The 26,959-nt window shown below is 58.6% G+C and overlaps 5 protein-coding genes across 5 annotated transcripts; all 5 read left to right on the top strand.

Moving 5' to 3' along the window:
* Positions 1-2,283: 2,283 nt before the first annotated feature.
* On the top strand, positions 2,284-3,767 carry LOC309621806 (metallothionein-1E; the record flags this gene model as incomplete). The annotated part of the gene is made up of 3 exons (XM_082409135.1): positions 2,284-2,311; positions 2,887-2,952; positions 3,676-3,767. The coding sequence occupies 3 exons, from the start codon at positions 2,284-2,286 to the stop codon at positions 3,765-3,767; spliced, it is 186 nt and encodes a 61-aa protein (XP_082265261.1).
* A 3,879-nt stretch (positions 3,768-7,646) lies between these two features.
* Positions 7,647-9,135, top strand: LOC309621802 (metallothionein-1E; the record flags this gene model as incomplete). Its single annotated transcript, XM_082409132.1, has 3 exons — positions 7,647-7,674; positions 8,250-8,315; positions 9,044-9,135. The coding sequence occupies 3 exons, from the start codon at positions 7,647-7,649 to the stop codon at positions 9,133-9,135; spliced, it is 186 nt and encodes a 61-aa protein (XP_082265258.1).
* A 3,879-nt stretch (positions 9,136-13,014) lies between these two features.
* On the top strand, positions 13,015-14,504 carry LOC309621832 (metallothionein-1E; the record flags this gene model as incomplete). The annotated part of the gene is made up of 3 exons (XM_082409160.1): positions 13,015-13,042; positions 13,618-13,683; positions 14,413-14,504. 3 exons carry the CDS (start codon positions 13,015-13,017, stop codon positions 14,502-14,504), a joined length of 186 nt encoding a protein of 61 aa, XP_082265286.1.
* Positions 14,505-18,383: 3,879 nt separating this feature from the next.
* Positions 18,384-19,873, top strand: LOC309621831 (metallothionein-1E; the record flags this gene model as incomplete). Its single annotated transcript, XM_082409159.1, has 3 exons — positions 18,384-18,411; positions 18,987-19,052; positions 19,782-19,873. The coding sequence occupies 3 exons, from the start codon at positions 18,384-18,386 to the stop codon at positions 19,871-19,873; spliced, it is 186 nt and encodes a 61-aa protein (XP_082265285.1).
* Positions 19,874-23,750: 3,877 nt separating this feature from the next.
* On the top strand, positions 23,751-25,234 carry LOC309621828 (metallothionein-1E; the record flags this gene model as incomplete). Its single annotated transcript, XM_082409156.1, has 3 exons — positions 23,751-23,778; positions 24,354-24,419; positions 25,143-25,234. 3 exons carry the CDS (start codon positions 23,751-23,753, stop codon positions 25,232-25,234), a joined length of 186 nt encoding a protein of 61 aa, XP_082265282.1.
* Between the last annotated feature and the right edge of the window lie 1,725 nt (positions 25,235-26,959).

Genomic DNA, 26,959 nt, shown 5'->3' with positions numbered 1-26,959 from the left:
GCTTTGCAAGCAAGCTCATGGTGAGGGCAGAGATGGATAGGAACCTTGCTTACCCAGTGCCAGAGGGCGTGGGGATCTCCTCCAACAAGCCCCATGGAACGAGTCACCGCCACAGCATTTGGACACACTCAGTGAACCTGCATGGTCTGGAGCGACGGTGCCAATTCCAGAGAGGTTGAGCAACTTACCCAAGGGCACACAGCCTAGACTCAAAGGACCAAACCTACACTACAGCTGTCTCACCTCCCGGCCACATGGTGCCGGTTATGACATCACTGGAGGCTGAATCCGGCCTCTCCTTTTTCAGGGCCGCAAGGGTCTTCGGAGACAGTCCAGCTGTGCTCCTGGCTGCAGAGGTGGGAGGCTGAAGCCCAGAGAGGTCACAGAGCTGTGCAGAGGGTTCTGACTGCCAGCTGCTCAGTGCTTTCCCACTGCTGCCTCTGGGCCAGGTGTTCAGTGTCCTCACCTTTCATGGCATGACATGCTGTCCGGTTGGGCGGGGGGCTGCAGTCAGCCTGCAGGAGGGCCAGTCCCATCTGTGCCACAGATAGCCATGGGACATAACCTCGCTGTGGCTCAGTCTCCGCTGCTCTAAAGGGCAAAAAAATAGTGTCTGGCTCTCGGGATGAAAGAACTGAATCCGTGCAAAGAATGTCAGAATATACTGGGCACTCAGGGAGTAATCGATCATATCACCTATTTATTTATTTATTTGTTATCATTAGCCTAGGAGACATTGTTCTCCTTCCAGACACGCAAGCAAGGATGGTGTGTTTAGCTCTGTGTTCTGGGTCGTCCTCATCAACCCTGTGAGCATGGGACCACTTCCCCGGAGGGGGTTATCCTCCCTTCACGCAAGGAGCCATTGACACTACAGATAGAAAGCCGTGAGCAAGACAGTCGGTGTCCTCCTAACAGATGCAGAAGGATCCTGCCATCTCTGCTGTCACCTGCACCAGGATTTCCCTACCATTTTCTTTTCAGGGGTTTTCTGAAATACGTTGTACCAAAAGAAACCTCTTGAACACTGCTGAAGGAGAGAGTCAGAAGGAAGCCACAAAAGCATAAATACATTCCTATTCTGTCACTTCGGTCCCCCCCCCAGGATTCAGCTGGACACGGTAGAGACGGGCTGAAGACACAGCTCTGGGCCAAAGGGGAGCTTTCTCACTGACTCTCTCTTTCAGCTGCGAAGCCACAAGACCACAGAAGCAGGGCACCACTCCCCAGCACTGTGTGCCTGCCTTTACTGTAGCCTCCTCGTACTGTAGGTAGTTTGGCCTTTGGGAAACGGGCTGCTGACTACTAGCTCCCTTCCGGGTTGGTGTGACAATTCAAAGAGCAAAAGTGATTAACAAGGCTTGGCATGGACTCCATGGTGTGTAATCGTCAGGACTACCCAAAGGGAACTCTCCACTTGTGTCGCTTTGTTATTTCATGCCAGGTCTGCCTATCGCCTACAGTGATGCCTTCCCTGGGGAGCATCCCATGATCAGGGAACCTCCACCCTGGCGTGGGGTGGACCGGCCACGGTGAGGAGCGCCCCTGCAAAGTTTAGGCAAAGGAGCCCCCGGAGAAATGCGCCATGATCCCTCCAGGAAAGGAAAACACAAGTGACGACTAGCGGCCGAAGGCAATGTTCATCGCGGGGCGGTTACAGGAGACGGTACCGGAAAAGTGCTTCCAAAGGACCGTGGTGGAGACCGGGGCTGCCAACGCCTGGGGACACACGGGGTGGGCGAAACGGCGGTGAGGGTCACATGCGCCTGCGGTCTCTGACACCGCTCCCCGGCTCCGGCCAAGCCAGGGACACGAGCGGGAGGCGGGGGCTGTTCTCAGGCTGCAGGAAACGGCGACCCGGAGGCCGGCGGCGCGCGGCCTGGGGCGGGGAAGACCGGAGGACGCGGGAGCTGGATTCCTGCACAACCCGGCAACAGGGGGGCTGCTCCCGTCGGCCACATCGCGAAGGGGCGGCCAGGGGGCTGGGACACCGCTTACCGCACGGCACCCGCTTCCTCCGCTCCAGCCGGCACCGAAGTGGAATCGTGCGCTCGGCCCCGCGTGTTGCTCACAGCCCGGCCCAGGGCGCCGCGGGCAGCGCGGGCGCGGGCGCGGGCGCGGATCCGCGGGGCGGGTGCAAGGCGGGGGCGGGGCCTCTGCGCCCGGGCCGCCTCCTCGGCCTATAACTGAGCCCACGGGCTCCTGGCTCCCACACGCCCCCGACCGGACCAGTGAAGCCGCTTCGCCCCTTGCTTTGGACCTCGGGCCTCACTCCTCCTCCAGATGGACCCCAAGTGCTCCTGCCCCACTGGTAAGGGAACCCTGGCTTTGAGCCTTAGGATGCCCCCCTTCGCAGGCACAGGACGAGAAGGGAGGGTTTTGAGTTGGAGCTCAGGAGGACTCCTGTCACGGGTCCAGGGCTTTCTTGCCTGCCAGGCTCCTGAGAGCACGTCAGTCTCCCTTTGCCTCTCCGTTAACACTGAGGGCACGGAGGCTCCAGGCTGTCCTTCTTGAGGTCACCCAGCTGGTCAGGGGACTGCTAGACCGGGACCCAGTGTTTGGAGGAGGCCTCGGAGCTGCCAGGACTTGATGGGAGGAGGGGACATTGCCTCTTTCGGGTTCAGGCCATGGGCCCTGGCCCCCAGCCCCAGTCAGCCTGGGCTGGGTCTGGAGCCTGGGACCTTCCCTGTGGAGTCCATCAGGAGGGGACCTACTCTCCTTGGACCAGAAGAGAGGAGCTGGGGCTTCTCTATCCGCCTGAGTGGACACGAGCTCCCAGGGCTGGGTCCTGACAGAGGAGGAGGGCTCAGGGAGGCATTGCTGACCGTCTGCTCTAGCTCCTGCATCCCTCTCCCTGCTCACCGCGGGCCTTTCCCTTCCTGGCAGGCGGCTCCTGCAGCTGCGCTGGCTCCTGCACCTGCAAAGCCTGCAGATGCACCTCCTGCAAGAAGAGTGAGTGTGCGGGGCCTTCTCTGGGAATGCGGGGTCTGGGCTGAGTGCGAGCAGGGAGCCCAGAGCTCAGCAGGCAGGAGCAGGACAGTGACCAAACTTCCCGGTAACCCCCACCACCACCACCCCACCTCACCAGGAAGGGATTCACAATCAGAGCTGGAATCCCCTTCCAGATGACCGAGACCCAGGCGCGCACTAGAGAACAGGGAGACTGAGGCCCAGACGGGTCATTAACAAACAACCTCAGACCTGTCAGTAGAACTAGTCCTCCTGCCTCCTGAGTCACGCTTCTGAATCCTCTCAGGGACTGAAGCACTTTAGGGACATGAACTAGTGACCGTGTGTGGTTTCTCGGACCTGGGGCAGCCCCTTCCTGTCGAAGCAGCCCAGAGCTTCCCTATCCCGAGCGGGAGCTGCTCTGTCAGGGCTTTGCCTCCACTTTGATCCTGAGGACTTTGCTCACATCACTGACGGTGCTGGGCGCTGGCTTTCTCTCGTCCCCAGAGGCCCTGCTCACTGTCTCTCCAAGGCTCTGTGCCCTGTCCTGGGCACAGATGGGGCAGGCAACCTGAACCTAGTGTCTGAGAGCAATGATCTCAGGACAGAGGACACCATCCTAAACTCAGGGTCTGGGCCTGAGGGCAGCTGGGGCCAGGCCTGCTGCTGGGAAGGGTGGCTCCGGACAACGCGTGGTCCGACCGCACGCTGCCCTCGCTTCCCCAGGCTGCTGCTCCTGCTGCCCCGTGGGCTGCGCCAAGTGTGCCCAGGGCTGCGTCTGCAAAGGGGCCTCGGACAAGTGCAGCTGCTGTGCCTGATGTCGCGGAGAGCCTGCCCCGGGTGTCAACAGAGCAACCAGGACGAACCTGCATTTTACCGTTTTTCATACAACCGGACCTGACGCTACATTCCTTTTTCTATGAAATATGTGAGCTGTAATAAAAGTTGTTGACTTCATTCTGGCTCTGTCTTCCTTTGTCTGTCTTGGACAAAGAGACTCCGTGCCCATCAGGGCTGGCGTGGGGAACTGGGCTGGAAGTGCAGAGACCTCGGCTCTGGACCAAAGAGGACCCTCCCCCACCCCCCAAAACACACACACACACACGGAGCGTCTTAGCCGCTTAGGTTAATGTGAGCTTCAGTTTCTCAGCTCCAAAGGAAAGCCTCGCCCAGAAGACACAGGGCATCGGACACACAGAGGACGCACTCCCTCTATTCCCCTTAGGAGTATGGATTGCAGAGCAAGTGGTCCGTTTCTCATTTTCCTTCTCTGGGGGCCCCTGCCAAACTCAGTCCTCGGTGATGAGAGCCTGGAAAAGCACCCAGAGGGGATGGAATCCCACACCCCCCTTGTTTGACTTCTACACGGGGCTTGCGTCTAACACACCCTGGAAAGACCTATTTGTATTTTCTGCCACAGTTTTCACCCTGGTCAGTAAAAAGAATCGCTAAGAAAAAAATGTAAAAGGACACGATATGGGAAACCCATTTTTCCCTTCAACACGTAAAATCACCTTAACACGTGGAGGAGCAATTCTGAAAATTAGAGGCTCTCATAGGCTGCACATACATTGAAGTGTGTGCTTGAGTCCCGGGAACACTTCACACATGCCCCACTGTGTGGACCACACACGCCTGGAGCAGCTCTGCCCCCTGCCTCCCCACACGCAACATCAGTCTTGGCTCGCCCAGGGCTACGGACAGGACACTCGCCACCCCTGACGGCTCCCTGCAGGGGCTTGGCCCTGAATCTTCGCCAGTGCCTCCCTAGATCAGCCTGACATCTTCCCTTCCCTCAAAATCCAGCCCGTGGCTACCTGACACCCCGAAAGTGACTTGGATTTGTCTGGTGGGCATTTCCCAGCCGTTTCCCAGAGACTTGGTTTCAGAAGGAGGACTTCACGTGTTCCGCTGCAGAGTGATGGTGGTGCTGCAGTGCGGAGGGCCTGGTGGTGTTTATTAGCAAGACGTGTGTGCTGAGGGGACAGGTGATATAGTTCAGGTGCTGGGCCCCCTGGCGGTCTGGGGAGGGAATTCCTATTTCATGGGCACTCCAAGAGAAAGAGGAGACAAGAGGCTCAGAAGTCAGGACCAAGATCGGCCACAGGTGCCCTGTGTGAAGAGGGCATTTCGGGAGCCGGCCCGTGCTGCGTGCGTGGGTGCTGGTGTCAGGCACCCGGGTTCACAGCCACCGTGCCACTTCCTGACCTGGCAAGTCACTGATACTCTCTGAGATGTCATTTCCTCCTTTCTACAGAAAAGATTAATTTCCAAGAGGGGGAATAAGCGAGACAGTGGCCTGGCTCCTAGCTCGGGCTTCCCGAACGGTGTCCTTTCTGATCGCTATCTCCACACTGACATCTGTGCACGGAGAATCCTTTAGCTCCCAACAAGCTCCTGGAGAAAGGCTCCCTGCTTTGCAAGCAAGCTCATGGTGAGGGCAGAGATGGATAGGAACCTTGCTTACCCAGTGCCAGAGGGCGTGGGGATCTCCTCCAACAAGCCCCATGGAACGAGTCACCGCCACAGCATTTGGACACACTCAGTGAACCTGCATGGTCTGGAGCGACGGTGCCAATTCCAGAGAGGTTGAGCAACTTACCCAAGGGCACACAGCCTAGACTCAAAGGACCAAACCTACACTACAGCTGTCTCACCTCCCGGCCACATGGTGCCGGTTATGACATCACTGGAGGCTGAATCCGGCCTCTCCTTTTTCAGGGCCGCAAGGGTCTTCGGAGACAGTCCAGCTGTGCTCCTGGCTGCAGAGGTGGGAGGCTGAAGCCCAGAGAGGTCACAGAGCTGTGCAGAGGGTTCTGACTGCCAGCTGCTCAGTGCTTTCCCACTGCTGCCTCTGGGCCAGGTGTTCAGTGTCCTCACCTTTCATGGCATGACATGCTGTCCGATTGGGCGGGGGGCTGCAGTCAGCCTGCAGGAGGGCCAGTCCCATCTGTGCCACAGATAGCCATGGGACATAACCTCGCTGTGGCTCAGTCTCCGCTGCTCTAAAGGGCAAAAAAATAGTGTCTGGCTCTCGGGATGAAAGAACTGAATCCGTGCAAAGAATGTCAGAATATACTGGGCACTCAGGGAGTAATCGATCATATCACCTATTTATTTATTTATTTGTTATCATTAGCCTAGGAGACATTGTTCTCCTTCCAGACACGCAAGCAAGGATGGTGTGTTTAGCTCTGTGTTCTGGGTCGTCCTCATCAACCCTGTGAGCATGGGACCACTTCCCCGGAGGGGGTTATCCTCCCTTCACGCAAGGAGCCATTGACACTACAGATAGAAAGCCGTGAGCAAGACAGTCGGTGTCCTCCTAACAGATGCAGAAGGATCCTGCCATCTCTGCTGTCACCTGCACCAGGATTTCCCTACCATTTTCTTTTCAGGGGTTTTCTGAAATACGTTGTACCAAAAGAAACCTCTTGAACACTGCTGAAGGAGAGAGTCAGAAGGAAGCCACAAAAGCATAAATACATTCCTATTCTGTCACTTCGGTCCCCCCCCCAGGATTCAGCTGGACACGGTAGAGACGGGCTGAAGACACAGCTCTGGGCCAAAGGGGAGCTTTCTCACTGACTCTCTCTTTCAGCTGCGAAGCCACAAGACCACAGAAGCAGGGCACCACTCCCCAGCACTGTGTGCCTGCCTTTACTGTAGCCTCCTCGTACTGTAGGTAGTTTGGCCTTTGGGAAACGGGCTGCTGACTACTAGCTCCCTTCCGGGTTGGTGTGACAATTCAAAGAGCAAAAGTGATTAACAAGGCTTGGCATGGACTCCATGGTGTGTAATCGTCAGGACTACCCAAAGGGAACTCTCCACTTGTGTCGCTTTGTTATTTCATGCCAGGTCTGCCTATCGCCTACAGTGATGCCTTCCCTGGGGAGCATCCCATGATCAGGGAACCTCCACCCTGGCGTGGGGTGGACCGGCCACGGTGAGGAGCGCCCCTGCAAAGTTTAGGCAAAGGAGCCCCCGGAGAAATGCGCCATGATCCCTCCAGGAAAGGAAAACACAAGTGACGACTAGCGGCCGAAGGCAATGTTCATCGCGGGGCGGTTACAGGAGACGGTACCGGAAAAGTGCTTCCAAAGGACCGTGGTGGAGACCGGGGCTGCCAACGCCTGGGGACACACGGGGTGGGCGAAACGGCGGTGAGGGTCACATGCGCCTGCGGTCTCTGACACCGCTCCCCGGCTCCGGCCAAGCCAGGGACACGAGCGGGAGGCGGGGGCTGTTCTCAGGCTGCAGGAAACGGCGACCCGGAGGCCGGCGGCGCGCGGCCTGGGGCGGGGAAGACCGGAGGACGCGGGAGCTGGATTCCTGCACAACCCGGCAACAGGGGGGCTGCTCCCGTCGGCCACATCGCGAAGGGGCGGCCAGGGGGCTGGGACACCGCTTACCGCACGGCACCCGCTTCCTCCGCTCCAGCCGGCACCGAAGTGGAATCGTGCGCTCGGCCCCGCGTGTTGCTCACAGCCCGGCCCAGGGCGCCGCGGGCAGCGCGGGCGCGGGCGCGGGCGCGGATCCGCGGGGCGGGTGCAAGGCGGGGGCGGGGCCTCTGCGCCCGGGCCGCCTCCTCGGCCTATAACTGAGCCCACGGGCTCCTGGCTCCCACACGCCCCCGACCGGACCAGTGAAGCCGCTTCGCCCCTTGCTTTGGACCTCGGGCCTCACTCCTCCTCCAGATGGACCCCAAGTGCTCCTGCCCCACTGGTAAGGGAACCCTGGCTTTGAGCCTTAGGATGCCCCCCTTCGCAGGCACAGGACGAGAAGGGAGGGTTTTGAGTTGGAGCTCAGGAGGACTCCTGTCACGGGTCCAGGGCTTTCTTGCCTGCCAGGCTCCTGAGAGCACGTCAGTCTCCCTTTGCCTCTCCGTTAACACTGAGGGCACGGAGGCTCCAGGCTGTCCTTCTTGAGGTCACCCAGCTGGTCAGGGGACTGCTAGACCGGGACCCAGTGTTTGGAGGAGGCCTCGGAGCTGCCAGGACTTGATGGGAGGAGGGGACATTGCCTCTTTCGGGTTCAGGCCATGGGCCCTGGCCCCCAGCCCCAGTCAGCCTGGGCTGGGTCTGGAGCCTGGGACCTTCCCTGTGGAGTCCATCAGGAGGGGACCTACTCTCCTTGGACCAGAAGAGAGGAGCTGGGGCTTCTCTATCCGCCTGAGTGGACACGAGCTCCCAGGGCTGGGTCCTGACAGAGGAGGAGGGCTCAGGGAGGCATTGCTGACCGTCTGCTCTAGCTCCTGCATCCCTCTCCCTGCTCACCGCGGGCCTTTCCCTTCCTGGCAGGCGGCTCCTGCAGCTGCGCTGGCTCCTGCACCTGCAAAGCCTGCAGATGCACCTCCTGCAAGAAGAGTGAGTGTGCGGGGCCTTCTCTGGGAATGCGGGGTCTGGGCTGAGTGCGAGCAGGGAGCCCAGAGCTCAGCAGGCAGGAGCAGGACAGTGACCAAACTTCCCGGTAACCCCCACCACCCCCCCACCCCCCCCCCCCACCAGGAAGGGATTCACAATCAGAGCTGGAATCACCTTCCAGATGACCGAGACCCAAGTGCGCACTAGAGAACAGGGAGACTGAGGCCCAGACGGGTCATTAACAAACAACCTCAGACCTGTCAGTAGAACTAGTCCTCCTGCCTCCTGAGTCACGCTTCTGAATCCTCTCAGGGACTGAAGCACTTTAGGGACATGAACTAGTGACCGTGTGTGGTTTCTCGGACCTGGGGCAGCCCCTTCCTGTCGAAGCAGCCCAGAGCTTCCCTATCCCGAGCGGGAGCTGCTCTGTCAGGGCTTTGCCTCCACTTTGATCCTGAGGACTTTGCTCACATCACTGACGGTGCTGGGCGCTGGCTTTCTCTCGTCCCCAGAGGCCCTGCTCACTGTCTCTCCAAGGCTCTGTGCCCTGTCCTGGGCACAGATGGGGCAGGCAACCTGAACCTAGTGTCTGAGAGCAATGATCTCAGGACAGAGGACACCATCCTAAACTCAGGGTCTGGGCCTGAGGGCAGCTGGGGCCAGGCCTGCTGCTGGGAAGGGTGGCTCCGGACAACGCGTGGTCCGACCGCACGCTGCCCTCGCTTCCCCAGGCTGCTGCTCCTGCTGCCCCGTGGGCTGCGCCAAGTGTGCCCAGGGCTGCGTCTGCAAAGGGGCCTCGGACAAGTGCAGCTGCTGTGCCTGATGTCGCGGAGAGCCTGCCCCGGGTGTCAACAGAGCAACCAGGACGAACCTGCATTTTACCGTTTTTCATACAACCGGACCTGACGCTACATTCCTTTTTCTATGAAATATGTGAGCTGTAATAAAAGTTGTTGACTTCATTCTGGCTCTGTCTTCCTTTGTCTGTCTTGGACAAAGAGACTCCGTGCCCATCAGGGCTGGCGTGGGGAACTGGGCTGGAAGTGCAGAGACCTCGGCTCTGGACCAAAGAGGACCCTCCCCCACCCCCCAAAACACACACACACACACGGAGCGTCTTAGCCGCTTAGGTTAATGTGAGCTTCAGTTTCTCAGCTCCAAAGGAAAGCCTCGCCCAGAAGACACAGGGCATCGGACACACAGAGGACGCACTCCCTCTATTCCCCTTAGGAGTATGGATTGCAGAGCAAGTGGTCCGTTTCTCATTTTCCTTCTCTGGGGGCCCCTGCCAAACTCAGTCCTCGGTGATGAGAGCCTGGAAAAGCACCCAGAGGGGATGGAATCCCACACCCCCCTTGTTTGACTTCTACACGGGGCTTGCGTCTAACACACCCTGGAAAGACCTATTTGTATTTTCTGCCACAGTTTTCACCCTGGTCAGTAAAAAGAATCGCTAAGAAAAAAATGTAAAAGGACACGATATGGGAAACCCATTTTTCCCTTCAACACGTAAAATCACCTTAACACGTGGAGGAGCAATTCTGAAAATTAGAGGCTCTCATAGGCTGCACATACATTGAAGTGTGTGCTTGAGTCCCGGGAACACTTCACACATGCCCCACTGTGTGGACCACACACGCCTGGAGCAGCTCTGCCCCCTGCCTCCCCACACGCAACATCAGTCTTGGCTCGCCCAGGGCTACGGACAGGACACTCGCCACCCCTGACGGCTCCCTGCAGGGGCTTGGCCCTGAATCTTCGCCAGTGCCTCCCTAGATCAGCCTGACATCTTCCCTTCCCTCAAAATCCAGCCCGTGGCTACCTGACACCCCGAAAGTGACTTGGATTTGTCTGGTGGGCATTTCCCAGCCGTTTCCCAGAGACTTGGTTTCAGAAGGAGGACTTCACGTGTTCCGCTGCAGAGTGATGGTGGTGCTGCAGTGCGGAGGGCCTGGTGGTGTTTATTAGCAAGACGTGTGTGCTGAGGGGACAGGTGATATAGTTCAGGTGCTGGGCCCCCTGGCGGTCTGGGGAGGGAATTCCTATTTCATGGGCACTCCAAGAGAAAGAGGAGACAAGAGGCTCAGAAGTCAGGACCAAGATCGGCCACAGGTGCCCTGTGTGAAGAGGGCATTTCGGGAGCCGGCCCGTGCTGCGTGCGTGGGTGCTGGTGTCAGGCACCCGGGTTCACAGCCACCGTGCCACTTCCTGACCTGGCAAGTCACTGATACTCTCTGAGATGTCATTTCCTCCTTTCTACAGAAAAGATTAATTTCCAAGAGGGGGAATAAGCGAGACAGTGGCCTGGCTCCTAGCTCGGGCTTCCCGAACGGTGTCCTTTCTGATCGCTATCTCCACACTGACATCTGTGCACGGAGAATCCTTTAGCTCCCAACAAGCTCCTGGAGAAAGGCTCCCTGCTTTGCAAGCAAGCTCATGGTGAGGGCAGAGATGGATAGGAACCTTGCTTACCCAGTGCCAGAGGGCGTGGGGATCTCCTCCAACAAGCCCCATGGAACGAGTCACCGCCACAGCATTTGGACACACTCAGTGAACCTGCATGGTCTGGAGCGACGGTGCCAATTCCAGACAGGTTGAGCAACTTACCCAAGGGCACACAGCCTAGACTCAAAGGACCAAACCTACACTACAGCTGTCTCACCTCCCGGCCACATGGTGCCGGTTATGACATCACTGGAGGCTGAATCCGGCCTCTCCTTTTTCAGGGCCGCAAGGGTCTTCGGAGACAGTCCAGCTGTGCTCCTGGCTGCAGAGGTGGGAGGCTGAAGCCCAGAGAGGTCACAGAGCTGTGCAGAGGGTTCTGACTGCCAGCTGCTCAGTGCTTTCCCACTGCTGCCTCTGGGCCAGGTGTTCAGTGTCCTCACCTTTCATGGCATGACATGCTGTCCGATTGGGCGGGGGGCTGCAGTCAGCCTGCAGGAGGGCCAGTCCCATCTGTGCCACAGATAGCCATGGGACATAACCTCGCTGTGGCTCAGTCTCCGCTGCTCTAAAGGGCAAAAAAATAGTGTCTGGCTCTCGGGATGAAAGAACTGAATCCGTGCAAAGAATGTCAGAATATACTGGGCACTCAGGGAGTAATCGATCATATCACCTATTTATTTATTTATTTGTTATCATTAGCCTAGGAGACATTGTTCTCCTTCCAGACACGCAAGCAAGGATGGTGTGTTTAGCTCTGTGTTCTGGGTCGTCCTCATCAACCCTGTGAGCATGGGACCACTTCCCCGGAGGGGGTTATCCTCCCTTCACGCAAGGAGCCATTGACACTACAGATAGAAAGCCGTGAGCAAGACAGTCGGTGTCCTCCTAACAGATGCAGAAGGATCCTGCCATCTCTGCTGTCACCTGCACCAGGATTTCCCTACCATTTTCTTTTCAGGGGTTTTCTGAAATACGTTGTACCAAAAGAAACCTCTTGAACACTGCTGAAGGAGAGAGTCAGAAGGAAGCCACAAAAGCATAAATACATTCCTATTCTGTCACTTCGGTCCCCCCCCCAGGATTCAGCTGGACACGGTAGAGACGGGCTGAAGACACAGCTCTGGGCCAAAGGGGAGCTTTCTCACTGACTCTCTCTTTCAGCTGCGAAGCCACAAGACCACAGAAGCAGGGCACCACTCCCCAGCACTGTGTGCCTGCCTTTACTGTAGCCTCCTCGTACTGTAGGTAGTTTGGCCTTTGGGAAACGGGCTGCTGACTACTAGCTCCCTTCCGGGTTGGTGTGACAATTCAAAGAGCAAAAGTGATTAACAAGGCTTGGCATGGACTCCATGGTGTGTAATCGTCAGGACTACCCAAAGGGAACTCTCCACTTGTGTCGCTTTGTTATTTCATGCCAGGTCTGCCTATCGCCTACAGTGATGCCTTCCCTGGGGAGCATCCCATGATCAGGGAACCTCCACCCTGGCGTGGGGTGGACCGGCCACGGTGAGGAGCGCCCCTGCAAAGTTTAGGCAAAGGAGCCCCCGGAGAAATGCGCCATGATCCCTCCAGGAAAGGAAAACACAAGTGACGACTAGCGGCCGAAGGCAATGTTCATCGCGGGGCGGTTACAGGAGACGGTACCGGAAAAGTGCTTCCAAAGGACCGTGGTGGAGACCGGGGCTGCCAACGCCTGGGGACACACGGGGTGGGCGAAACGGCGGTGAGGGTCACATGCGCCTGCGGTCTCTGACACCGCTCCCCGGCTCCGGCCAAGCCAGGGACACGAGCGGGAGGCGGGGGCTGTTCTCAGGCTGCAGGAAACGGCGACCCGGAGGCCGGCGGCGCGCGGCCTGGGGCGGGGAAGACCGGAGGACGCGGGAGCTGGATTCCTGCACAACCCGGCAACAGGGGGGCTGCTCCCGTCGGCCACATCGCGAAGGGGCGGCCAGGGGGCTGGGACACCGCTTACCGCACGGCACCCGCTTCCTCCGCTCCAGCCGGCACCGAAGTGGAATCGTGCGCTCGGCCCCGCGTGTTGCTCACAGCCCGGCCCAGGGCGCCGCGGGCAGCGCGGGCGCGGGCGCGGGCGCGGATCCGCGGGGCGGGTGCAAGGCGGGGGCGGGGCCTCTGCGCCCGGGCCGCCTCCTCGGCCTATAACTGAGCCCACGGGCTCCTGGCTCCCACACGCCCCCGACCGGACCAGTGAAGCCGCTTCGCCCCTTGCTTTGGACCTCGGGCCTCACTCCTCCTCCAGATGGACCCCAAGTGCTCCTGCCCCACTGGTAAGGGAACCCTGGCTTTGAGCCTTAGGATGCCCCCCTTCGCAGGCACAGGACGAGAAGGGAGGGTTTTGAGTTGGAGCTCAGGAGGACTCCTGTCACGGGTCCAGGGCTTTCTTGCCTGCCAGGCTCCTGAGAGCACGTCAGTCTCCCTTTGCCTCTCCGTTAACACTGAGGGCACGGAGGCTCCAGGCTGTCCTTCTTGAGGTCACCCAGCTGGTCAGGGGACTGCTAGACCGGGACCCAGTGTTTGGAGGAGGCCTCGGAGCTGCCAGGACTTGATGGGAGGAGGGGACATTGCCTCTTTCGGGTTCAGGCCATGGGCCCTGGCCCCCAGCCCCAGTCAGCCTGGGCTGGGTCTGGAGCCTGGGACCTTCCCTGTGGAGTCCATCAGGAGGGGACCTACTCTCCTTGGACCAGAAGAGAGGAGCTGGGGCTTCTCTATCCGCCTGAGTGGACACGAGCTCCCAGGGCTGGGTCCTGACAGAGGAGGAGGGCTCAGGGAGGCATTGCTGACCGTCTGCTCTAGCTCCTGCATCCCTCTCCCTGCTCACCGCGGGCCTTTCCCTTCCTGGCAGGCGGCTCCTGCAGCTGCGCTGGCTCCTGCACCTGCAAAGCCTGCAGATGCACCTCCTGCAAGAAGAGTGAGTGTGCGGGGCCTTCTCTGGGAATGCGGGGTCTGGGCTGAGTGCGAGCAGGGAGCCCAGAGCTCAGCAGGCAGGAGCAGGACAGTGACCAAACTTCCCGGTAACCCCCACCACCCCCCCACCCCCCCCCCCCCACCAGGAAGGGATTCACAATCAGAGCTGGAATCACCTTCCAGATGACCGAGACCCAAGTGCGCACTAGAGAACAGGGAGACTGAGGCCCAGACGGGTCATTAACAAACAACCTCAGACCTGTCAGTAGAACTAGTCCTCCTGCCTCCTGAGTCACGCTTCTGAATCCTCTCAGGGACTGAAGCACTTTAGGGACATGAACTAGTGACCGTGTGTGGTTTCTCGGACCTGGGGCAGCCCCTTCCTGTCGAAGCAGCCCAGAGCTTCCCTATCCCGAGCGGGAGCTGCTCTGTCAGGGCTTTGCCTCCACTTTGATCCTGAGGACTTTGCTCACATCACTGACGGTGCTGGGCGCTGGCTTTCTCTCGTCCCCAGAGGCCCTGCTCACTGTCTCTCCAAGGCTCTGTGCCCTGTCCTGGGCACAGATGGGGCAGGCAACCTGAACCTAGTGTCTGAGAGCAATGATCTCAGGACAGAGGACACCATCCTAAACTCAGGGTCTGGGCCTGAGGGCAGCTGGGGCCAGGCCTGCTGCTGGGAAGGGTGGCTCCGGACAACGCGTGGTCCGACCGCACGCTGCCCTCGCTTCCCCAGGCTGCTGCTCCTGCTGCCCCGTGGGCTGCGCCAAGTGTGCCCAGGGCTGCGTCTGCAAAGGGGCCTCGGACAAGTGCAGCTGCTGTGCCTGATGTCGCGGAGAGCCTGCCCCGGGTGTCAACAGAGCAACCAGGACGAACCTGCATTTTACCGTTTTTCATACAACCGGACCTGACGCTACATTCCTTTTTCTATGAAATATGTGAGCTGTAATAAAAGTTGTTGACTTCATTCTGGCTCTGTCTTCCTTTGTCTGTCTTGGACAAAGAGACTCCGTGCCCATCAGGGCTGGCGTGGGGAACTGGGCTGGAAGTGCAGAGACCTCGGCTCTGGACCAAAGAGGACCCTCCCCCACCCCCCAAAACACACACACACACACGGAGCGTCTTAGCCGCTTAGGTTAATGTGAGCTTCAGTTTCTCAGCTCCAAAGGAAAGCCTCGCCCAGAAGACACAGGGCATCGGACACACAGAGGACGCACTCCCTCTATTCCCCTTAGGAGTATGGATTGCAGAGCAAGTGGTCCGTTTCTCATTTTCCTTCTCTGGGGGCCCCTGCCAAACTCAGTCCTCGGTGATGAGAGCCTGGAAAAGCACCCAGAGGGGATGGAATCCCACACCCCCCTTGTTTGACTTCTACACGGGGCTTGCGTCTAACACACCCTGGAAAGACCTATTTGTATTTTCTGCCACAGTTTTCACCCTGGTCAGTAAAAAGAATCGCTAAGAAAAAAATGTAAAAGGACACGATATGGGAAACCCATTTTTCCCTTCAACACGTAAAATCACCTTAACACGTGGAGGAGCAATTCTGAAAATTAGAGGCTCTCATAGGCTGCACATACATTGAAGTGTGTGCTTGAGTCCCGGGAACACTTCACACATGCCCCACTGTGTGGACCACACACGCCTGGAGCAGCTCTGCCCCCTGCCTCCCCACACGCAACATCAGTCTTGGCTCGCCCAGGGCTACGGACAGGACACTCGCCACCCCTGACGGCTCCCTGCAGGGGCTTGGCCCTGAATCTTCGCCAGTGCCTCCCTAGATCAGCCTGACATCGTCCCTTCCCTCAAAATCCAGCCCGTGGCTACCTGACACCCCGAAAGTGACTTGGATTTGTCTGGTGGGCATTTCCCAGCCGTTTCCCGGAGACTTGGTTTCAGAAGGAGGACTTCACGTGTTCCGCTGCAGAGTGATGGTGGTGCTGCAGTGCGGAGGGCCTGGTGGTGTTTATTAGCAAGACGTGTGTGCTGAGGGGACAGGTGATATAGTTCAGGTGCTGGGCCCCCTGGCGGTCTGGGGAGGGAATTCCTATTTCATGGGCACTCCAAGAGAAAGAGGAGACAAGAGGCTCAGAAGTCAGGACCAAGATCGGCCACAGGTGCCCTGTGTGAAGAGGGCATTTCGGGAGCCGGCCCGTGCTGCGTGCGTGGGTGCTGGTGTCAGGCACCCGGGTTCACAGCCACCGTGCCACTTCCTGACCTGGCAAGTCACTGATACTCTCTGAGATGTCATTTCCTCCTTTCTACAGAAAAGATTAATTTCCAAGAGGGGGAATAAGCGAGACAGTGGCCTGGCTCCTAGCTCGGGCTTCCCGAACGGTGTCCTTTCTGATCGCTATCTCCACACTGACATCTGTGCACGGAGAATCCTTTAGCTCCCAACAAGCTCCTGGAGAAAGGCTCCCTGCTTTGCAAGCAAGCTCATGGTGAGGGCAGAGATGGATAGGAACCTTGCTTACCCAGTGCCAGAGGGCGTGGGGATCTCCTCCAACAAGCCCCATGGAACGAGTCACCGCCACAGCATTTGGACACACTCAGTGAACCTGCATGGTCTGGAGCGACGGTGCCAATTCCAGAGAGGTTGAGCAACTTACCCAAGGGCACACAGCCTAGACTCAAAGGACCAAACCTACACTACAGCTGTCTCACCTCCCGGCCACATGGTGCCGGTTATGACATCACTGGAGGCTGAATCCGGCCTCTCCTTTTTCAGGGCCGCAAGGGTCTTCGGAGACAGTCCAGCTGTGCTCCTGGCTGCAGAGGTGGGAGGCTGAAGCCCAGAGAGGTCACAGAGCTGTGCAGAGGGTTCTGACTGCCAGCTGCTCAGTGCTTTCCCACTGCTGCCTCTGGGCCAGGTGTTCAGTGTCCTCACCTTTCATGGCATGACATGCTGTCCGATTGGGCGGGGGGCTGCAGTCAGCCTGCAGGAGGGCCAGTCCCATCTGTGCCACAGATAGCCATGGGACATAACCTCGCTGTGGCTCAGTCTCCGCTGCTCTAAAGGGCAAAAAAATAGTGTCTGGCTCTCGGGATGAAAGAACTGAATCCGTGCAAAGAATGTCAGAATATACTGGGCACTCAGGGAGTAATCGATCATATCACCTATTTATTTATTTATTTGTTATCATTAGCCTAGGAGACATTGTTCTCCTTCCAGACACGCAAGCAAGGATGGTGTGTTTAGCTCTGTGTTCTGGGTCGTCCTCATCAACCCTGTGAGCATGGGACCACTTCCCCGGAGGGGGTTATCCTCCCTTCACGCAAGGAGCCATTGACACTACAGATAGAAAGCCGTGAGCAAGACAGTCGGTGTCCTCCTAACAGATGCAGAAGGATCCTGCCATCTCTGCTGTCACCTGCACCAGGATTTCCCTACCATTTTCTTTTCAGGGGTTTTCTGAAATACGTTGTACCAAAAGAAACCTCTTGAACACTGCTGAAGGAGAGAGTCAGAAGGAAGCCACAAAAGCATAAATACATTCCTATTCTGTCACTTCGGTCCCCCCCCCAGGATTCAGCTGGACACGGTAGAGACGGGCTGAAGACACAGCTCTGGGCCAAAGGGGAGCTTTCTCACTGACTCTCTCTTTCAGCTGCGAAGCCACAAGACCACAGAAGCAGGGCACCACTCCCCAGCACTGTGTGCCTGCCTTTACTGTAGCCTCCTCGTACTGTAGGTAGTTTGGCCTTTGGGAAACGGGCTGCTGACTACTAGCTCCCTTCCGGGTTGGTGTGACAATTCAAAGAGCAAAAGTGATTAACAAGGCTTGGCATGGACTCCATGGTGTGTAATCGTCAGGACTACCCAAAGGGAACTCTCCACTTGTGTCGCTTTGTTATTTCATGCCAGGTCTGCCTATCGCCTACAGTGATGCCTTCCCTGGGGAGCATCCCATGATCAGGGAACCTCCACCCTGGCGTGGGGTGGACCGGCCACGGTGAGGAGCGCCCCTGCAAAGTTTAGGCAAAGGAGCCCCCGGAGAAATGCGCCATGATCCCTCCAGGAAAGGAAAACACAAGTGACGACTAGCGGCCGAAGGCAATGTTCATCGCGGGGCGGTTACAGGAGACGGTACCGGAAAAGTGCTTCCAAAGGACCGTGGTGGAGACCGGGGCTGCCAACGCCTGGGGACACACGGGGTGGGCGAAACGGCGGTGAGGGTCACATGCGCCTGCGGTCTCTGACACCGCTCCCCGGCTCCGGCCAAGCCAGGGACACGAGCGGGAGGCGGGGGCTGTTCTCAGGCTGCAGGAAACGGCGACCCGGAGGCCGGCGGCGCGCGGCCTGGGGCGGGGAAGACCGGAGGACGCGGGAGCTGGATTCCTGCACAACCCGGCAACAGGGGGGCTGCTCCCGTCGGCCACATCGCGAAGGGGCGGCCAGGGGGCTGGGACACCGCTTACCGCACGGCACCCGCTTCCTCCGCTCCAGCCGGCACCGAAGTGGAATCGTGCGCTCGGCCCCGCGTGTTGCTCACAGCCCGGCCCAGGGCGCAGCGGGCAGCGCGGGCGCGGGCGCGGGCGCGGATCCGCGGGGCGGGTGCAAGGCGGGGGCGGGGCCTCTGCGCCCGGGCCGCCTCCTCGGCCTATAACTGAGCCCACGGGCTCCTGGCTCCCACACGCCCCCGACCGGACCAGTGAAGCCGCTTCGCCCCTTGCTTTGGACCTCGGGCCTCACTCCTCCTCCAGATGGACCCCAAGTGCTCCTGCCCCACTGGTAAGGGAACCCTGGCTTTGAGCCTTAGGATGCCCCCCTTCGCAGGCACAGGACGAGAAGGGAGGGTTTTGAGTTGGAGCTCAGGAGGACTCCTGTCACGGGTCCAGGGCTTTCTTGCCTGCCAGGCTCCTGAGAGCACGTCAGTCTCCCTTTGCCTCTCCGTTAACACTGAGGGCACGGAGGCTCCAGGCTGTCCTTCTTGAGGTCACCCAGCTGGTCAGGGGACTGCTAGACCGGGACCCAGTGTTTGGAGGAGGCCTCGGAGCTGCCAGGACTTGATGGGAGGAGGGGACATTGCCTCTTTCGGGTTCAGGCCATGGGCCCTGGCCCCCAGCCCCAGTCAGCCTGGGCTGGGTCTGGAGCCTGGGACCTTCCCTGTGGAGTCCATCAGGAGGGGACCTACTCTCCTTGGACCAGAAGAGAGGAGCTGGGGCTTCTCTATCCGCCTGAGTGGACACGAGCTCCCAGGGCTGGGTCCTGACAGAGGAGGAGGGCTCAGGGAGGCATTGCTGACCGTCTGCTCTAGCTCCTGCATCCCTCTCCCTGCTCACCGCGGGCCTTTCCCTTCCTGGCAGGCGGCTCCTGCAGCTGCGCTGGCTCCTGCACCTGCAAAGCCTGCAGATGCACCTCCTGCAAGAAGAGTGAGTGTGCGGGGCCTTCTCTGGGAATGCGGGGTCTGGGCTGAGTGCGAGCAGGGAGCCCAGAGCTCAGCAGGCAGGAGCAGGACAGTGACCAAACTTCCCGGTAACCCCCACCACCCCCCCACCCCCCACCCCCCACCAGGAAGGGATTCACAATCAGAGCTGGAATCACCTTCCAGATGACCGAGACCCAAGTGCGCACTAGAGAACAGGGAGACTGAGGCCCAGACGGGTCATTAACAAACAACCTCAGACCTGTCAGTAGAACTAGTCCTCCTGCCTCCTGAGTCACGCTTCTGAATCCTCTCAGGGACTGAAGCACTTTAGGGACATGAACTAGTGACCGTGTGTGGTTTCTCGGACCTGGGGCAGCCCCTTCCTGTCGAAGCAGCCCAGAGCTTCCCTATCCCGAGCGGGAGCTGCTCTGTCAGGGCTTTGCCTCCACTTTGATCCTGAGGACTTTGCTCACATCACTGACGGTGCTGGGCGCTGGCTTTCTCTCGTCCCCAGAGGCCCTGCTCACTGTCTCTCCAAGGCTCTGTGCCCTGTCCTGGGCACAGATGGGGCAGGCAACCTGAACCTAGTGTCTGAGAGCAATGATCTCAGGACAGAGGACACCATCCTAAACTCAGGGTCTGGGCCTGAGGGCAGCTGGGGCCAGGCCTGCTGCTGGGAAGGGTGGCTCCGGACAACGCGTGGTCCGACCGCACGCTGCCCTCGCTTCCCCAGGCTGCTGCTCCTGCTGCCCCGTGGGCTGCGCCAAGTGTGCCCAGGGCTGCGTCTGCAAAGGGGCCTCGGACAAGTGCAGCTGCTGTGCCTGATGTCGCGGAGAGCCTGCCCCGGGTGTCAACAGAGCAACCAGGACGAACCTGCATTTTACCGTTTTTCATACAACCGGACCTGACGCTACATTCCTTTTTCTATGAAATATGTGAGCTGTAATAAAAGTTGTTGACTTCATTCTGGCTCTGTCTTCCTTTGTCTGTCTTGGACAAAGAGACTCCGTGCCCATCAGGGCTGGCGTGGGGAACTGGGCTGGAAGTGCAGAGACCTCGGCTCTGGACCAAAGAGGACCCTCCCCCACCCCCCAAAACACACACACACACACGGAGCGTCTTAGCCGCTTAGGTTAATGTGAGCTTCAGTTTCTCAGCTCCAAAGGAAAGCCTCGCCCAGAAGACACAGGGCATCGGACACACAGAGGACGCACTCCCTCTATTCCCCTTAGGAGTATGGATTGCAGAGCAAGTGGTCCGTTTCTCATTTTCCTTCTCTGGGGGCCCCTGCCAAACTCAGTCCTCGGTGATGAGAGCCTGGAAAAGCACCCAGAGGGGATGGAATCCCACACCCCCCTTGTTTGACTTCTACACGGGGCTTGCGTCTAACACACCCTGGAAAGACCTATTTGTATTTTCTGCCACAGTTTTCACCCTGGTCAGTAAAAAGAATCGCTAAGAAAAAAATGTAAAAGGACACGATATGGGAAACCCATTTTTCCCTTCAACACGTAAAATCACCTTAACACGTGGAGGAGCAATTCTGAAAATTAGAGGCTCTCATAGGCTGCACATACATTGAAGTGTGTGCTTGAGTCCCGGGAACACTTCACACATGCCCCACTGTGTGGACCACACACGCCTGGAGCAGCTCTGCCCCCTGCCTCCCCACACGCAACATCAGTCTTGGCTCGCCCAGGGCTACGGACAGGACACTCGCCACCCCTGACGGCTCCCTGCAGGGGCTTGGCCCTGAATCTTCGCCAGTGCCTCCCTAGATCAGCCTGACATCGTCCCTTCCCTCAAAATCCAGCCCGTGGCTACCTGACACCCCGAAAGTGACTTGGATTTGTCTGGTGGGCATTTCCCAGCCGTTTCCCGGAGACTTGGTTTCAGAAGGAGGACTTCACGTGTTCCGCTGCAGAGTGATGGTGGTGCTGCAGTGCGGAGGGCCTGGTGGTGTTTATTAGCAAGACGTGTGTGCTGAGGGGACAGGTGATATAGTTCAGGTGCTGGGCCCCCTGGCGGTCTGGGGAGGGAATTCCTATTTCATGGGCACTCCAAGAGAAAGAGGAGACAAGAGGCTCAGAAGTCAGGACCAAGATCGGCCACAGGTGCCCTGTGTGAAGAGGGCATTTCGGGAGCCGGCCCGTGCTGCGTGCGTGGGTGCTGGTGTCAGGCACCCGGGTTCACAGCCACCGTGCCACTTCCTGACCTGGCAAGTCACTGATACTCTCTGAGATGTCATTTCCTCCTTTCTACAGAAAAGATTAATTTCCAAGAGGGGGAATAAGCGAGACAGTGGCCTGGCTCCTAGCTCGGGCTTCCCGAACGGTGTCCTTTCTGATCGCTATCTCCACACTGACATCTGTGCACGGAGAATCCTTTAGCTCCCAACAAGCTCCTGGAGAAAGGCTCCCTGCTTTGCAAGCAAGCTCATGGTGAGGGCAGAGATGGATAGGAACCTTGCTTACCCAGTGCCAGAGGGCGTGGGGATCTCCTCCAACAAGCCCCATGGAACGAGTCACCGCCACAGCATTTGGACACACTCAGTGAACCTGCATGGTCTGGAGCGACGGTGCCAATTCCAGAGAGGTTGAGCAACTTACCCAAGGGCACACAGCCTAGACTCAAAGGACCAAACCTACACTACAGCTGTCTCACCTCCCGGCCACATGGTGCCGGTTATGACATCACTGGAGGCTGAATCCGGCCTCTCCTTTTTCAGGGCCGCAAGGGTCTTCGGAGACAGTCCAGCTGTGCTCCTGGCTGCAGAGGTGGGAGGCTGAAGCCCAGAGAGGTCACAGAGCTGTGCAGAGGGTTCTGACTGCCAGCTGCTCAGTGCTTTCCCACTGCTGCCTCTGGGCCAGGTGTTCAGTGTCCTCACCTTTCATGGCATGAAATGCTGTCCGATTGGGCGGGGGGCTGCAGTCAGCCTGCAGGAGGGCCAGTCCCATCTGTGCCACAGATAGCCATGGGACATAACCTCGCTGTGGCTCAGTCTCCGCTGCTCTAAAGGGCAAAAAAATAGTGTCTGGCTCTCGGGATGAAAGAACTGAATCCGTGCAAAGAATGTCAGAATATACTGGGCACTCAGGGAGTAATCGATCATATCACCTATTTATTTATTTATTTGTTATCATTAGCCTAGGAGACATTGTTCTCCTTCCAGACACGCAAGCAAGGATGGTGTGTTTAGCTCTGTGTTCTGGGTCGTCCTCATCAACCCTGTGAGCATGGGACCACTTCCCCGGAGGGGGTTATCCTCCCTTCACGCAAGGAGCCATTGACACCACAGATAGAAAGCCGTGAGCAAGACAGTCGGTGTCCTCCTAACAGATGCAGAAGGATCCTGCCATCTCTGCTGTCACCTGCACCAGGATTTCCCTACCATTTTCTTTTCAGGGGTTTTCTGAAATACGTTGTACCAAAAGAAACCTCTTGAACACTGCTGAAGGAGAGAGTCAGAAGGAAGCCACAAAAGCATAAATACATTCCTATTCTGTCACTTCGGTCCCCCCCCAGGATTCAGCTGGACACGGTAGAGACGGGCTGAAGACACAGCTCTGGGCCAAAGGGGAGCTTTCTCACTGACTCTCTCTTTCAGCTGCGAAGCCACAAGACCACAGAAGCAGGGCACCACTCCCCAGCACTGTGTGCCTGCCTTTACTGTAGCCTCCTCGTACTGTAGGTAGTTTGGCCTTTGGGAAACGGGCTGCTGACTACTAGCTCCCTTCCGGGTTGGTGTGACAATTCAAAGAGCAAAAGTGATTAACAAGGCTTGGCATGGACTCCATGGTGTGTAATCGTCAGGACTACCCAAAGGGAACTCTCCACTTGTGTCGCTTTGTTATTTCATGCCAGGTCTGCCTATCGCCTACAGTGATGCCTTCCCTGGGGAGCATCCCATGATCAGGGAACCTCCACCCTGGCGTGGGGTGGACCGGCCACGGTGAGGAGCGCCCCTGCAAAGTTTAGGCAAAGGAGCCCCCGGAGAAATGCGCCATGATCCCTCCAGGAAAGGAAAACACAAGTGACGACTAGCGGCCGAAGGCAATGTTCATCGCGGGGCGGTTACAGGAGACGGTACCGGAAAAGTGCTTCCAAAGGACCGTGGTGGGGACCGGGGCTGCCAACGCCTGGGGACACACGGGGTGGGCGAAACGGCGGTGAGGGTCACATGCGCCTGCGGTCTCTGACACCGCTCCCCGGCTCCGGCCAAGCCAGGGACACGAGCGGGAGGCGGGGGCTGTTCTCAGGCTGCAGGAAACGGCGACCCGGAGGCCGGCGGCGCGCGGCCTGGGGCGGGGAAGACCGGAGGACGCGGGAGCTGGATTCCTGCACAACCCGGCAACAGGGGGGCTGCTCCCGTCGGCCACATCGCGAAGGGGCGGCCGGGGGCTGGGACACCGCTTACCGCACGGCACCCGCTTCCTCCGCTCCAGCCGGCACCGAAGTGGAATCGTGCGCTCGGCCCCGCGTGTTGCTCACAGCCCGGCCCAGGGCGCCGCGGGCAGCGCGGGCGCGGGCGCGGGCGCGGATCCGCGGGGCGGGTGCAAGGCGGGGGCGGGGCCTCTGCGCCCGGGCCGCCTCCTCGGCCTATAACTGAGCCCACGGGCTCCTGGCTCCCACACGCCCCCGACCGGACCAGTGAAGCCGCTTCGCCCCTTGCTTTGGACCTCGGGCCTCACTCCTCCTCCAGATGGACCCCAAGTGCTCCTGCCCCACTGGTAAGGGAACCCTGGCTTTGAGCCTTAGGATGCCCCCCTTCGCAGGCACAGGACGAGAAGGGAGGGTTTTGAGTTGGAGCTCAGGAGGACTCCTGTCACGGGTCCAGGGCTTTCTTGCCTGCCAGGCTCCTGAGAGCACGTCAGTCTCCCTTTGCCTCTCCGTTAACACTGAGGGCACGGAGGCTCCAGGCTGTCCTTCTTGAGGTCACCCAGCTGGTCAGGGGACTGCTAGACCGGGACCCAGTGTTTGGAGGAGGCCTCGGAGCTGCCAGGACTTGATGGGAGGAGGGGACATTGCCTCTTTCGGGTTCAGGCCATGGGCCCTGGCCCCCAGCCCCAGTCAGCCTGGGCTGGGTCTGGAGCCTGGGACCTTCCCTGTGGAGTCCATCAGGAGGGGACCTACTCTCCTTGGACCAGAAGAGAGGAGCTGGGGCTTCTCTATCCGCCTGAGTGGACACGAGCTCCCAGGGCTGGGTCCTGACAGAGGAGGAGGGCTCAGGGAGGCATTGCTGACCGTCTGCTCTAGCTCCTGCATCCCTCTCCCTGCTCACCGCGGGCCTTTCCCTTCCTGGCAGGCGGCTCCTGCAGCTGCGCTGGCTCCTGCACCTGCAAAGCCTGCAGATGCACCTCCTGCAAGAAGAGTGAGTGTGCGGGGCCTTCTCTGGGAATGCGGGGTCTGGGCTGAGTGCGAGCAGGGAGCCCAGAGCTCAGCAGGCAGGAGCAGGACAGTGACCAAACTTCCCGGTAACCCCCACCACCACCACCCCACCTCACCAGGAAGGGATTCACAATCAGAGCTGGAATCCCCTTCCAGATGACCGAGACCCAGGCGCGCACTAGAGAACAGGGAGACTGAGGCCCAGACGGGTCATTAACAAACAACCTCAGACCTGTCAGTAGAACTAGTCCTCCTGCCTCCTGAGTCACGCTTCTGAATCCTCTCAGGGACTGAAGCACTTTAGGGACATGAACTAGTGACCGTGTGTGGTTTCTCGGACCTGGGGCAGCCCCTTCCTGTCGAAGCAGCCCAGAGCTTCCCTATCCCGAGCGGGAGCTGCTCTGTCAGGGCTTTGCCTCCACTTTGATCCTGAGGACTTTGCTCACATCACTGACGGTGCTGGGCGCTGGCTTTCTCTCGTCCCCAGAGGCCCTGCTCACTGTCTCTCCAAGGCTCTGTGCCCTGTCCTGGGCACAGATGGGGCAGGCAACCTGAACCTAGTGTCTGAGAGCAATGATCTCAGGACAGAGGACACCATCCTAAACTCAGGGTCTGGGCCTGAGGGCAGCTGGGGCCAGGCCTGCTGCTGGGAAGGGTGGCTCCGGACAACGCGTGGTCCGACCGCACGCTGCCCTCGCTTCCCCAGGCTGCTGCTCCTGCTGCCCCGTGGGCTGCGCCAAGTGTGCCCAGGGCTGCGTCTGCAAAGGGGCCTCGGACAAGTGCAGCTGCTGTGCCTGATGTCGCGGAGAGCCTGCCCCGGGTGTCAACAGAGCAACCAGGACGAACCTGCATTTTACCGTTTTTCATACAACCGGACCTGACGCTACATTCCTTTTTCTATGAAATATGTGAGCTGTAATAAAAGTTGTTGACTTCATTCTGGCTCTGTCTTCCTTTGTCTGCCTTGGACAAAGAGACTCCGTGCCCATCAGGGCTGGCGTGGGGAACTGGGCTGGAAGTGCAGAGACCTCGGCTCTGGACCAAAGAGGACCCTCCCCCACCCCCCAAAACACACACACACACACGGAGCGTCTTAGCCGCTTAGGTTAATGTGAGCTTCAGTTTCTCAGCTCCAAAGGAAAGCCTCGCCCAGAAGACACAGGGCATCGGACACACAGAGGACGCACTCCCTCTATTCCCCTTAGGAGTATGGATTGCAGAGCAAGTGGTCCGTTTCTCATTTTCCTTCTCTGGGGGCCCCTGCCAAACTCAGTCCTCGGTGATGAGAGCCTGGAAAAGCACCCAGAGGGGATGGAATCCCACACCCCCCTTGTTTGACTTCTACACGGGGCTTGCGTCTAACACACCCTGGAAAGACCTATTTGTATTTTCTGCCACAGTTTTCACCCTGGTCAGTAAAAAGAATCGCTAAGAAAAAAATGTAAAAGGACACGATATGGGAAACCCATTTTTCCCTTCAACACGTAAAATCACCTTAACACGTGGAGGAGCAATTCTGAAAATTAGAGGCTCTCATAGGCTGCACATACATTGAAGTGTGTGCTTGAGTCCCGGGAACACTTCACACATGCCCCACTGTGTGGACCACACACGCCTGGAGCAGCTCTGCCCCCTGCCTCCCCACACGCAACATCAGTCTTGGCTCGCCCAGGGCTACGGACAGGACACTCGCCACCCCTGACGGCTCCCTGCAGGGGCTTGGCCCTGAATCTTCGCCAGTGCCTCCCTAGATCAGCCTGACATCGTCCCTTCCCTCAAAATCCAGCCCGTGGCTACCTGACACCCCGAAAGTGACTTGGATTTGTCTGGTGGGCATTTCCCAGCCGTTTCCCGGAGACTTGGTTTCAGAAGGAGGACTTCACGTGTTCCGCTGCAGAGTGATGGTGGTGCTGCAGTGCGGAGGGCCTGGTGGTGTTTATTAGCAAGACGTGTGTGCTGAGGGGACAGGTGATATAGTTCAGGTGCTGGGCCCCCTGGCGGTCTGGGGAGGGAATTCCTATTTCATGGGCACTCCAAGAGAAAGAGGAGACAAGAGGCTCAGAAGTCAGGACCAAGATCGGCCACAGGTGCCCTGTGTGAAGAGGGCATTTCGGGAGCCGGCCCGTGCTGCGTGCGTGGGTGCTGGTGTCAGGCACCCGGGTTCACAGCCACCGTGCCACTTCCTGACCTGGCAAGTCACTGATACTCTCTGAGATGTCATTTCCTCCTTTCTACAGAAAAGATTAATTTCCAAGAGGGGGAATAAGCGAGACAGTGGCCTGGCTCCTAGCTCGGGCTTCCCGAACGGTGTCCTTTCTGATCGCTATCTCCACACTGACATCTGTGCACGGAGAATCCTTTAGCTCCCAACAAGCTCCTGGAGAAAGGCTCCCTGCTTTGCAAGCAAGCTCATGGTGAGGGCAGAGATGGATAGGAACCTTGCTTACCCAGTGCCAGAGGGCGTGGGGATCTCCTCCAACAAGCCCCATGGAACGAGTCACCGCCACAGCATTTGGACACACT

This window comes from Balaenoptera borealis, assembly GCF_965194805.1.
Source record: "Balaenoptera borealis genome assembly, contig: HAP1_SCAFFOLD_1020, whole genome shotgun sequence".
Lineage (NCBI taxonomy): Eukaryota > Metazoa > Chordata > Mammalia > Artiodactyla > Balaenopteridae > Balaenoptera > Balaenoptera borealis.
This window is presented reverse-complemented; position numbering and strand designations above follow the sequence as displayed.